At 35.3% G+C, this 14,427-nt stretch overlaps 1 protein-coding gene across 1 annotated transcript; it reads left to right on the top strand.

Annotated features, from left to right (window-relative positions):
• Nucleotides 1–642: 642 nt before the first annotated feature.
• On the top strand, nt 643–2,802 carry LOC132273071 (uncharacterized). Its single transcript, XM_059774104.1, has 3 exons — nt 643–1,295; nt 1,413–1,901; nt 2,004–2,802. Exons 1-3 carry the CDS (start codon nt 643–645, stop codon nt 2,800–2,802), a joined length of 1,941 nt encoding a protein of 646 aa, XP_059630087.1.
• The last annotated feature ends 11,625 nt before the right edge of the window (nt 2,803–14,427 follow it).

The raw sequence follows: 14,427 nt of genomic DNA, 5'->3' as shown, positions 1-14,427 counted from the left end.
CCGGGTTTGGTGTGATCCACATTGCATAGGATGGGTCGGGTGTGGACGAACGGGATGAAGCAAGTTCGTGCCGTATGGGCCCAGATCCATAAAGCCATTTCAGAAGCCCATGATAAAATGAGAGAAATCGAGTCCAGCCAAAGGAGAACAAGATATGACCAGCTCAGTGGAGGTTGTAACCGTCTATAAATAGAAGGGATTGAGAGGGAAAAGGTTTTAAAAAAATCATTGAGAGTGTAAAGTTTCTCTCTCTACAATTAGGGAAAAATTCTTTGTACTTTCAATTGGCGCCGTCTGTGGGAAGAACGGGAGGATTGATTGATATCATTCCAGATCGGATTGATTCAACGCATTCTGCGAGGAAGACGACTAATCTGCGAAAGCTGAATCAACATTGGTGATAATACGATTTGTGTTGACGAGTCCACATCCGGTTGATTTCGGAAAATTGGCGTCCGATCCAAGCAGATCAGATCCGTGCTTAATCCGGCGAACTGCGCGGTTGTGATCTATTGTAGTTACTGAATCCAGCTAGTAGTGGACTGAATTCGGCAAGCATAAGTTCAGATCTGGTGTGCGCGCGTTAGCGGAACTCCAATTTGATCAAGAAGCCTGCAGTTGATGACTTTACTCCGATCTGGAATGATGATCGGAGAGGCGAACCCGAATTCTTTGGAGAACGGCCAGCAGACAAAGCTCGATGAACTAATGAACATGATCGATGCTTTGAGGAAAGAAAATGCAGAGCTACGAGCTGGAATGGAGCATCGAGAGGCTCCTGCAATTTCGAGGCCGCCTCCTGAAGGAGAGGGAGCTTTACCGTCCGAAGCTGATCATCAAGGTGATCCAGAAGACGTCAATCATGGTGGTCAACGTCGTGATAAAGGTATAATCAGTAATCTACCTCCGAATGTTGGCCGAGTGGAGGATCGGGAAGGATTTGTTCGTCTGGAACCGCATCACAAACGGATTATGAGGGAGGAAGCACCGGCGTATGAACATCGGATTGCGTCACCATGGCGGAGTGAATTTGGGGAGGATAGGTCGTTCGATCCGCCATACCGACCTTCATTAGCGACAGTCGATTACTATAGCTCGGAAAGGAGATCTGCTGATCGAGGATTTCCGTCACGGTTCTCAAGAGAAAACGAAGCACTGCGTTCCTCAGCAAGGACGGTCGCATCGCCATTCACTGATGAAATTCTGAACGCGCCGAATCCGAAGAAGTTTTCCATGCCGATCTTCATTCTGTTCGACGGAACAACTGATCCGGTCGATCACATATACCATATTCAGTTGAAAATGGCTTTGAATACTAATAATGATCCTTTGATGTGCAAGTGTTTCCCTACGAGCTTGGCTGGAGCAGCTCTCAATTGGTTCAAGAATCTGGCTTAAGGCTCAATCGCCAGTTTCCAGGACTTATGTGATAAGTTCATAAGCCAGTATTACGGGAATAAGCGTCTGGCTAAGGATGTATCGAGCCTTTTTACAATGAAGCAGCATGAGGATAAGCAGCTCCAAGCTTTTCTCACCCGGTTCAACCTCGTTAAAAGCATGGTAATAGAGTGTCACCCGTCAACAGTAGTCCAAGCATTTAAACTCGCAATGAACCGGGGGACGCCGTTCCATACCAGCTTGGTGGTTAATACGCCAAAGACAATGGACGAGCTGAACGAGAGAGCTGACGGCTTTGTTCGCCTTGAGGAGGAAGAAGCAGCTAATTCAAGGAAGACGTCAATTATTTCGATAGAGGAGAAGTCCAAAGCCAAGATCCGGCAAAAACAAGCTCAACCGCAACATCACCCCTCATGGAAGGCGGAGAAGAGGCCCAGGGAGGAGGAATCAGTCACTCCACTCAGAGTCACCTTAGTAAGGCTATACCAGGAGAACAAAGATAAGTTTTGTCCTCCTCTGCCAATCAGACAACCTCTTGAACAGAGGGATCAGACTAAACATTATGCTTTCCATAGTGATTTTGGGCATCAGACTAACGAATGCAGGAACCTGAGGAGGCAGGTAGAGATGCTGATCGCAAAGGGGGAGTTTGCAAGCTATGTTCAGGGTCCGGTGCAGGAGCATAACCGCCCGACTGAGCAAATCAAGCGGAACCAGAGGCCGAACCAACACAACTCCCAGCCCGACCAGATTATAAACGCAATTCATGGCCGGCCTGAACAAACAACGGAGTCAGAGGAGTTGCTCAGGACGAGGTTACGCCAGGCCCAGCTAAAAAGAAGAATTGGTAGTGTGCGCGCTTTGCACCAGCAGAACACGTCCACATCGATAAAGTTTGATAAGACGGACCTACTACGTGTTCAGATTCCTCATGAAGATCCACTAGTCGTCAGTCTGACGATTGCAGAATGCCTGGTTCGGAGAGTCCTGATTGATCTAGGAAGTAGTGCGAATGTTATGCCCAGGGTGATGTTCGACCGACTGGAGATCGAACCCGAAAAACTCAAACCCACAGGAAATCCGTTGCTCGGATTTGATGGGAAGCGAGTGGAACCCATTGGAATAGTGGAATTGACAGTACAAGCCGCTGAGCGGGTTTTGACTGAAAGTTTCGTGGTAGTGGAAATTTATCCATCATACAACCTCTTGATGGGCAGAGGATGGATTCACAGAATTCAGGGCGTTCCGTCAACCTTACATCAAGTGATACGATGTTTGGGTCCGGATGGGACCAAGGTGATAGATATACACGGGGACCAGGTTGCGGCTAAAGAATGTTATTCAATAACTTTGAAATCTGCTGAAAAAGGGAAAAATCCCATCCGTTCCGCCATTCCAAAATAGCAATTACAGAACCATCCTCCCAGCAAGGATGGGGGCGAGGAGCCACCAGTTCTGACCATAGAACTCCTAAAAGAGAGAAGTATTGTGAACTTGATCAGATGGTAAAAAAGGTGGTTCCATTTGTTGATTGTTTAGTTGATGAAGAGTCAACACTCAACAGCATACTCCTACCGGATCTAATGGAATAAGAAAATAAGGAGGTAATTCAAACAATACGTTCATAGTATTCTCCTTTTTGAGACAGCTCATGTCATTGCTTTGTTATGTTCGATAATAGTTTTTCTTTTTCTGATTGATCTATTTTTACCCCGAGTGATTTTTTATTTTAGTTATCCCATTTGATCATTTATGAGACCCTTTAATTTTCACTTTCAAAAGATTTTTTTTTTTTTTTTTTTTTTTTTTTTTTTTTTTTTTTGTGAAAAAAATCAATGGTAGCTAATTCTTTTTAAGATGAAATTAGTCTATAAGCTTATATCCATTTAATATCCCCAGAGCAAATTAAAGCCCTATAAATAAGGTAACTTTAATCTCTAAATATCTCCCTAGCTGTTGAACATAAAAAATTTACCTCTGATTCTAAAATTGTCCCTAGGTTGAATTTATTTTTTTTTAAATTCAATCAATAATTATATTTTAATATAAAATTCAATCAATAATTATATTTTTGTATTAATTATCTGGGTTCAATTTTTATTTTTAAATTTTAATATTATTCGAAGTCATCCCTATTAATGCAACAAGTGGGTTTGGGACAGGAGAACCCATGCATTCCGGCCCTCATTTAGCGGAGCTCAATTCCTCTCTCCGTTCAAAACCGTTTATTAAATTGCAAGAGGACAAGAGTTGAGCGAGAACTAGGTTAAGAGTGTATTTTTGTAACTGTATTACCCAAACAAATAATAAAAAATAAGTAAAAAAGAATTGGGAGACATGTTTTATACGAGGGACACCGAGGTATATGTAGATATTGAAATAAAATTTCAAGTCACAACAAGGACGTGGTTGATGAAGGACCCTCACAATGTAGATAGGGTTAATGAATGTATTTTTTTTTTTTTTTGGTAATTTTTGTAACCAATTCATTAGTGCTAGCATTCTTTTGTAAAGCGTTGTAATTGAGGCGAATAACCTAAACTTGTATTTTATATTCTTTTGGGATATGTATTTTATATTCTAAAATGTTTTGACGCAAAATATTTTTCTCGAAAAATATTTTTAATTTTTGGCAAAGATTTAGGTCAAAATTGAGATTGAGGTCGAGTTCATCTGGTGGATGTAAAATAAGTTTGCTTTCTTTGAGTAGGAGAGTGGTTTTAACCCAATTGATTCTTTGAAGGTTAACCTCTAAATTATAGTTGTTGCATTCTAGCAACCAAATTCATGGTAATATTAGTAAACAAATTTGCATTAGGTTTTGAGAAACTATTTCCTTTGGTTTTAATTTTTCTGGATTAATCTTTCCCTCCTGCATTTTCGATTGGTGAGAGCATTGAATGTATTTAAAGTAATCGATTATTAATCCCCGTCGCTTGACTTACTTGCTTTTGTGGAGCAGGGCCGGCTTGGGCTTATACGACCACAGGTCTCTCAGGGCTTCCAATTCGGGCTTAATAATTTGTATTATTGGAGCCCAAAGACCCTATCAAAATTTTGAGCTTCACATTCGTCTAGACTCTCAAAAAATATTAGGTCTTTCAAGCCCGCTATTGCGGAGATCTCATAACTCTAATTTATTATGCAATTGAGTACCAGTTCCATCTTCAATAATAAACCTTTTTTAAGAAAGTAAATTCGTTAAGTTATTCGGATGAAGCCTTAATTTCTTTCACCGATCAAAGAATAAGGGCAAAGTACAGAAAACTCCTCTCAATTTGTTACATTTTTCAATAAATCCCCCTTGTCTAATTTTTTACCAGAGAACCTCCATTAACTTGTAGTATTTTTCAATAAATCCCTCTTATCTAATTTTTTACCAAAGAATCCCCTAAACTATTTAGGGGGTAAAAGAGTTAATATTTAGACCAAAATGCCATTTTATTTAAATATTAATTTTTTTGAATTTCAAAAATTCATATATCACAAATCGTACATCCAAATATTGTAAATAATATATGCACGGAAAGCTTATAAAACAAGGATTCCATAAAATATAATATTTGTTTAACAAAACTTTATAACCAACGAGAAATAGACAATCTAAAAATCTACTGTAACAATCTTATTTTATTTTATTTTTTATAAAATACTTAGGTTATTTGCAAGAAAATTTTAAGAATTATTTATTTTCATATGGAGCATAACATATAAAAAAAATTAGCCCCAATAGAGACTGAATATTCTTTTTTACTCTTTTTAAAAAAAAAAAAAAATTATGAGTTTATAAAAGAATAAAAATACTTTGATGCAAAATGTGATATCTCATAAAATTGATCTTTGTTAGGGTTAATTTTTTTTTTTTATATATATATTTGGCTCCATATGTAAATGAATAATTCTGAAAATTGTCTTGCAAATTTCTCGAGTATTAAAAATAAAATAAGATTTTTGGAGTAGATTTTTAGATTGCTCATTTCTTTCTAGTTATAAAGGTTTGTTGTACAAATCTTATATTTCTGGATTTTTTATTTCGTAAGTTTTCCGTGCATATATCATTTACGGTCTGTGAGATATGAATTTTGAAATTCGGGAGAATTAAGATTTAAATAAAAGGGTATTTTTGTCCAAATATCAACTATTTTACCTCATTCAGATAGTTGATGTGGGTTCTTTGGTAAAAAATTAGACAAATAAAATTTATTGGAAAAATGCTACAAGTTGAGGAGGATTATTTGGTAAAAAAAAAATAGATAATAGGAGTTTACTAAAAAAGGGTACAAGGCTAGGGTGGTTTTCTGTACTTTGTCCAAGAATCAATGGGTGCTTTCTTGAATCAATGAAGCGCAATTTTTGAAAGCCGGAAGTAATAACAAACACATAAAGCAACAATTCGGGAAATTCATTAATCTTTCAAATGAAATACATTACACTCAATTGTAAGGTAGTTCAACAGCAAATATTTTATAAACTAAGTGTAATAGGGGGAGCTTGTCCCACGTCAAATCTGAATGAAAAAGTATATGGGTATAAATGAATTGAGTGTCAGTTTCACAATAATAACTTAAGTTTTTTTTTTTTTTTTTTTGGATAAATGGACAAGCACCGATCCATTACAGTTGGTATCAACGCCAGACTCAGTCCTTGATGTTACGCCAAGCGCCCGGCCGAAAGGCGTCCGGGACTGCAACCCGGGTAGACAGGGTGACCCGAGCTACAAAGAGGATGTTCCAAATTCAGATAGGGTGTTAATCTCACCTAATAACTTAAATTTTTAAATAAATGGATAAGCATCCACCCGTTACACTACTCTGTTCGGTAGGAAGGAAGAAAGAGGGGTGGAAAGAAAACAGGAGGGAAAGAACAAAATTCCTTCGTTCGGTAGGAAGAAGACACGGAGGGAAAGGATAATAGGAGGGATGTCTTATCCCTCATTCTTTACAAATTTTCAGCCGCCCAAATCTGGGCGGAAGACAGGAGAGAAAACAATTGGAGCTATTATAAAACTATTAAATTACAATATTATCCTTTCCAAATATTAAAAATTAAACCCTACACATCTCATCTCACGCAAAAAAAAAAAAAAAAAACCCTATCAAGGTATGATTCATGTGTTATATGTATATATGTGTGTGTGTGTGTGTGTATACCTTCTTTTTGACCTCTGTAATCCTTATTTGGTCGAAATCTGAATCTTATATATATATATATATGGATTGCTTGTTATATAATTTTCTTATTAGTAAAAAAGAGGATTTAGAAGAAAAAAGACACGGTTTACATAAAAAACTATACAATGCCATAAAGCATTTTTTTAGAACATATTTAAAACCTAAAAAAAAAAACTCCATGTTCACACCTAGTTCTAAAAATAGTAGTTACTTCACTAGTATTGTCATATATTGTAAGACTACGACTAGTGGTGCAAATAATTTTGAGTGTTCAACGCAAATGGCTGAAAATAAAAATTTTAGTTTGACATGACTTTACTAGGATAATATTTATCAACGAAGTATGTAGATAGTGGGATACATTTTTTTATATTATTATTATTCATTATATATATATATATATATATATATAATTAAAGCAAACAATAAATTAGAGTGAAATTAATGGTACTGTTTAAATGAGTAGAAAAGATGATGGCTATTTACCGAGAAAAAAAAATAATGAAAGGTATAATGATAAAAATAATTTTAAATTATCACTTCCCTTCTCTCACAACGAACAAAGAAATTTGGTAGGTTCTTCTCTTCTCTTTCATACAACCGAATAAAATGAGGGAATTCCATAATCTCTTCCCTAGGGATGTCTCATCCTTCCATTCTTCTCTCCCTTCTATCCAATTTACTTCCTTCCTAAAGAACGGAGCCACCACTCATATATAGTACTACTCCTGTTATATTATTTTTTAAAATGGTGTTTAGAATCTTTTAACAATCGTTTTGATGTACCAGCTAGACATTATACTAGTGTGAGCTCATTATATGTAGCTAAGTGGTATTATAAATAAAGCTTACCCTTATAACTAAAAAAAAAAAAAAAAAGTAGTATTATAATTACAATTATTGATTGAATTTTAGCGTATTTTCAGTTTAACAAATGGTTTATTTTTTTATTGCTGGAGTCCAAACTTAATTTACGATTAAGGGCTTGATTACTAAATTCATAGTGAACCTAGTTGCCTAATTGGATAATTCCAATTGCTGCCTGGTTTCATTGTCGCGAGTTTTGGGAATTTTGTTTGGGCCAACGCTTCGGCCTTGTTTGGCTAGTTTTGATAGTTAGCTTGATCTTGCGGGCTTATTTACAATTTAGGGGTTGCTTACTACTAAACTCACTGTGAACCTAGTCGCCGAATTGGAGAATTCCTATTGGGGAGTGGAATACCGGGTAGTTAGAGATCGCACATCATATAACCTAAAACCCTTTCAACATAAACCCTTGTGCCTTTGAAACGAGACCGACTGTAATAAGAGAATGGGAAGGAAGAAAACAAAAAGAAAGCCAGCGATAGAAGATGACAACGGATCAAGTATTCCGTGGGATATTGTATAGGTATACTCTTTAGACTACCCGTCAAGTCTCTGTTCCGATTTAGGTGCGCTTGTAAATCATTGTGTGGTCTAATCTGTGATTCCCAGTTCATGAAGACTCACTTAAACGAATCAATTAAATTGGACCGCAAAAGACTCTTTTGCCGGTCGTCCATTCCCGACAATTTCCGCTCCTTAGGCTATGAAAATTTTGATAATTCAAATGAATTGTTGTACTTACCACATAAGAATTTCGTGCATCGCCCCAAAATCTACTGCTCTTGTAATGGTGTAGCACTATTGAGTCTTGACTATGACGAGACGTATGTATTGTGGAATCCATCCACCAGAGAATACAAAACGTTCTTATGTACATCTTTCGTGGTTAAATTATGTGGACTATATTATGATTCTTTCATGGATGACTACAAGGTTGTTCTTATCAGTAAACCTGATGATGACGAGTTTTTTTATCTGGTTTTCTCTTTTAAGAGCAAGTCTTGGTCAGACACTAGAAAGTTCCCTTATATTCCTTGTTACCATGAAACTGGTGTTAGTGTGAAGGAAGTGTTTCACTTTAAAGTCCGAACCTCTAGTGGCAGCAGCACATATGAGATTGTTTTCTCCGATGCGGTGAATGAGAAGTTCAAGGAGGTGCCACCACCACTCAGTATATCTGAATATGAGTTTCGGTTGATGGTTGTAAAAGAATGCCTTGGTTTATATTATATTACGTATACTTATCTTGGACGTCAGGTTGAGATATGCGTGATGAAGGAACATGAACATGGAGCGATGAATTCGTGGACTAAGTTAATGATCATCCCATGTCGTCTGGGAACAAGAACTCTTTTAAACTATTGGTCAACAAAGCTGTTGTGTGTTACAGAGAAAGGTGAAATTGTGATGGTGATTCAGGAAGGAAAAAATATAGCCTTGGCCGTCTATAATCCTACAGAAAACAAGTATAGGGAACTTGAGACGATACTCGGGACAATAGATATGGTGGTTCCATTTGTGGATAGTTTAGTTTTCCCCACGGGCTATTAAGAGAGAAAAAAATTAAGAAACGCACCACATGAGATAATTCAAATAAACTCTCCATATATATATATATATATATATATATTTTAAGGTAAGAAATTCACTCACACACCTACTTTTTGCTTCTATGAGGACTTGAATTATAGAACTTTTATTTTGGAAAGTGAAAAGTGAAGAGATACCACTAAACTACACAACCCTTGATAAATAATCTCTCCATATTATTTCCTGTTTTGAAGACAATTCACGTCATTATTTTGTTATGTTTATTAAAAAAAAATTCTTTTTTTGTATTTTTTCCTCCCGGAGTTCTTTTTTATTTTAGTTATCAAAAGAATATATATATTGCCCTTCTTTTCTTTCTTTTTATGGTAAAGAGAAAATATAAACTGTTATCAAAGCTTACTTCTATATCTTAATAGATCAGACCTTTTAGTTCCCTTTCAAAAGATCAAGTTTCGACTTTAAATGTGTTTTTAAAATGAAATTTGACTATAAGGTTATGAGCATTTAATATCCCACAAAATAATAATAATAATAATTCTATAAAAAAAAAAAAAAAATATTCTAAAATTGTCTCTATTCTTAATTTCTTTTCCATTTTTTTAAGTTTGAATTTAAATTTGAGGGAAGAATAAACTCACAGAGTCACAAATAACAAAGTAGAGTTACAGAATGACAAAGATTAACTATAGTTCTCAATCTCATGTAATGAACTAAGTAAAAGACAGAAGGAGAAAGATTAAGTAGAGTTACAGAATGAGAAAGATTAAGTAGAGTTCTCAATCTCATGTAATGATGACAGCTAGAGATTGAATTTCCATCCTAATACCCTCATGTACATCTTTGTAAGCGTTGCATTCCATTCGCTACACAGGGTTGTAGTAATTTTATTAAATCTGAAATTGCCATTCCTCTTCCTTTACCTTAACGTACTCCCTATCTTGTTTAACAGATCAATCGGAGACGGAGTTTGAGGCCAGCGTAAGCCACAAATTTCTCTGTATGGAAGTCTGGACTTCAACAGTAAATTTTCAATGGAAGAAAAGATATTGAGTAGTTTCTGATCCATTTCTACATAAAATACAATTATCCTTTTGAGTGATCCATAATGAGTCCGATTAGATGACTATGTTTGGTGTCAAAGTACAAACCAATTTTATCTCTATTAACTAAATTACTTTATTACTCTGAAAAAAAGTCGAGACTATAAAAAATATTTATCTTTATGTGAAAAAAGATCTGTTGGTAACTTTTTCTTTTGAGATTGAAATTTGTCTATAAGTTTAAGAGTTTTTTTTTTTTGGTACTCAAACACTAACCTCCAAAGAATTGTTTACATTTAGGTTCCGTTTGTTTGGATGTAAGTTTTTTACAGAAAATATTTTTTTATTTTTTAGTGTTTGATTGTTGTAAAATATTTATAAAGAAAAAATATATTAAAATTTTACAAAAATAATTTATCCATCAATTTTTAGTAAGTTATTTTATACGTCCCGTCTGAAAAACTTTGACCTCAACTTTAACTTAGACTTTTGTCAAATATCAAAAATTACAAATAAAAAAATTAATTTACCTAAAAAAGGAAAATATTTTTTGAAAATTTTCACGTAGAAACAACCGAAGCCTTAACAGAAATTGATTTTAAATCTAATGATTCATGAGGCAGCCCAAGTCTTTTTAGTTAGGAGCATTTAATATCCTCACAACAAAAGGTTATGTAAATAAGACAATTTTACACTCTTAAAAAATCTGGAGCTTTTTCAACATGAAATTTTTTTTCTTTTTAAATTTTTTTAAAAAGCAATGGATTTGCTGGATAGAGTGATAGAAACAAGTGGTGCACTGATTATGGTGGGTTTGCTAGAGAGAGAAAGAAAGAAAGGTGAGGTCCTTGAATTCAGTCAGATTATTGGTCCTTCAAGTTTCTAACAGGTTGTTTTTTTTTTTTTTACCCTTGTAATAAGAAAATCAGTCATAACACACTAGCGGAAATCACCAAGGGAAAAAAGTAGCAACAGGAGTGACCCACAGGTCAGGCCATCTTTAAGGCAATTGTTCCAAGGCTGCATCTACAAGGCGCCGCCGACGAGGAAGAAACCCCCAAATCCTGCACAAGAGGCCGGGACAACAAAACCCAGATAGAGGCGGGGACAAAAAAACCCGACCTAGATCGGAGATCTAGCCGGAAAACAAAAAGCAAATCTATCCCGTCAAGCCAAAAACAAGCCTAACATGAGCAAATCGAAGAAAACAACAACAAAAACGGCAGAAAAATCCCACCCACCGAGCGACAATGTACAACACGCCGAATTTATTACGCGGTGGGAATGCGAGGATTGGCTGTAAGAATTTTTGGGCTTCCATTGATTAACGTTATTAAAACCCGAATTGATGATTGAGACTATATATATGATTACTGGATACCCTATTGAGGTGATTATAAATTATTGAGTTATGGTATACCTTATCATATGTAATAATGTGTTATGAGATATGGATAAGGATATAAATATAAATTAGCATTATATAAACATAACTCACGTTACGTTAAGTTTGTCTTTATCTGATAAAGATCCCTTGATGGGAGAGATTTTATCAGATACTTTATATATATATTGTTTGGTCCCCACTCTCACACGCTTAATTCAGTTTAGTCTAGCCCTATTGAATAAAATCAAGCAAAACGTTCTTTTGCAGATCATGTATGTTGTTATACTTCTCGTTAGTTGTTTTGATTTCTTGCTACACGTTGCGTAATGACTCTCACAAGTATTTATTATTGCATACTGTTAATTACTATATTGTTGTGTTTTAAGCATGTGTATGGTTTCTTAAATTTATTTACGTCGGCACCTCCCCAACCCCAAGCAAAAGTGGAGAGGGTGGAAGATCAAGCAAAACGTTCTTTTGCAGATCATGTATGTTGTTGTTATACTTCTCGTTAGTTGTTTTGATTTCTTATTACACGTTGCGTAATGACTTTCGCAGTTATTTATTATTACATACTATTAATTATTATATTGTTGTGTTTTAAACACGTGTATGGTTTCTTAAATTTATTTACATCGGCACCTCCCCACCCCCATGGGAGGGGGTGGGGAACAAAACAGAGGGAGAGAACGAAGGGGCAGCTGGGTTTAGAGAGAAGCGAGAGAAAAAGTTGTAGAGAGAGAAAGTTTGCCCTTAGGTTATGCTGTATAAGTTTCTAACAGGTTTAAAACGGGGGTTTGATTAATCAAATTGGTGGTTGATGACTTAGAGGGGCTGAGCTCTTGCTCCATTGAGATTGCCGGCCTCTATTTTAGATATTCGGACATAATGGTAATTGGGGTCCATACTATTGCAAGGCTCTTCAAAGGGTGATATGCATTCGGACTTTATTTCTTTCTTGGCTTCCACAAAATTATGTTTCTCATATTTCTGGTACTACCTCGTATGGTTATTAACAGTAAAAGAATCAACCTTTTCTTTTTCTTCTTCTTCCTTTTCATTCATTTTCTTGAAAAGAAAGACAGAATAATTGTAAAAGCAAGGCTATGTAAAGGCATGAAATTTCAAAAATCCAAAAGCCACATCAGTGAATTAATGTAAACAAATCAGTGAATTAATCAAATCCTAATCGAAATAAATAACACAAATTGAGAGACAGAAAATATAAATAATACACAAGAAAGAAAGGTTAAAAAAACCCCAAACCAAGATTCATGGAAAGAGACTCCAATCAATAAAAACTAGTAATAAACTCTAAAATCCATACAAAAATCAATTGACACGGCAAGGAAAAAAGGTTATGAATGAAACATTACCGTTGAAGACGATGGGCCAAAGAGAGAAAGGGTTGTCTTTGAGAAGCATCTCCCTAAGATTAATTGTTCGTGGGGCAGTTGTTGACACATGATGATAACGAACATGGCAATATTCGCCACCACAAATACAATCATAGGTTGATGAGTGACAGGTTCGTGTTGCTATGTTCGTGATCATCATGTATGTCAACAATCGCCACCGCCAATGTGTATATCTGATTTCCATTTCCATTTCCATTGATGGTTACGCAGCCTGAGTTTATATTGCAGAGGCGGTTATGGAACAAGAGGGCCTAGGAGAGGTGTGGGGCTCAAGAAACTATATGGACTTAAACCTATCCAAAATATTGGAGTACACTTATCGGAAAAAATAATAATAATAATAATAATAATAAATTTGGAATATTAATTTAATACTCCAACCGTATTAAATATATAAGATTAAAAAAATGGGAATTAAAATTTTATAAATTGAAATAAACATTCCAATTGAAATGTTAAATTACATAAAAATTCAAAATTCTTAATATTCTAATTAGTAACTTACTTTGCATTTAATTGCCGCAAAAAAACTTAATTATGGGGGTGCGAAACTGTGAGTGTGATCTACACATGAGGATGCAATTGCCTCCCTGAACTTTCTTTTTTTACTAATACACCTTACTAAATTATTATTTTTTAATTATATATTGCTAAAATATAACTATTGCCCCTCCTTAAATTATTAAAAATTATCATTATTGCCTCCCCCTCACTTGATGGTATCCATCCCTGTTGCCAATGAAAAAAAGAAAATTTTAATTTGCATCTCAAAAGGCAAGAAGAATGCTTTTTTGAGGCATATTTGGAAGCTCTGCTCAAGGAAAAAGGGTCTTTGGGTTGCTTGGTCTTATGATTATCTTATCAAAGCTAAGAGTTTATGGACTGTTAAGTCAACTACACTAAGGCTATGTTTGGTACGGTGAGTTTGAAGGGAGAGGATAACATTAGTTACGAGGGAAAAGTAAGGGAAGGATAATTTTAATCTCCTATTGTGTTTGGTTGATTAATGAATGAAAAAGAAAGGGAAGGATAATAATCATATTTGGAAAAAGAAAGGAAAGAAAATGAAAGATAATTATTTTAATAAATTTACTATTATGCACTTTTATATTTTAAAATATATATATATATTTGTCTCCTATATAAAGGCCCGTGGATCGGCCATTGAAAAAGGAAAAAAAAATTTAGGGCAAATCATTTCAGCCTCCATCTCTATACTCGTTCTCAACTCTGAACTTGTCCTCTCTCTCTCTATGTGCAACTGCAAACTACTACAAGAATCAGAAGTTCAAAACCTATATATTTCAGTTTATGTATTTGTCTGCAATAATCAAAAGTTCAAAACCTATATCGGCATCATTTCAGATTGTTCAAAAAATCAAAACTCATATCGATCTTTCAATTTCCATCGCCCACTGTTCCAATTCGGGTTCGCCGTTCGCAAGCTTTAGCCGCTGGCCCTCTTTCTTTTAACTCTCAAGCTTGCCCCCCTCTCTTTTTGCAACTGCTAACTTGTACGTATGGGTTTTGTTTTATTTTTATTTTTTTAAAATCAACTAATCAAGGTCTGTAATTCTTGTTTTGCAAACTAAATT

Source organism: Cornus florida, unplaced genomic scaffold, assembly GCF_030987335.1.
Source record: "Cornus florida cultivar Cherokee Brave unplaced genomic scaffold, ASM3098733v1 CherokeeBrave_3.0.0_Hap2_Chr09, whole genome shotgun sequence".
Taxonomy (NCBI): domain Eukaryota; kingdom Viridiplantae; phylum Streptophyta; class Magnoliopsida; order Cornales; family Cornaceae; genus Cornus; species Cornus florida.
The sequence above is the reverse complement of the archived record's forward strand: the minus strand, read 5'-3'. Positions and strand labels throughout refer to the sequence as shown.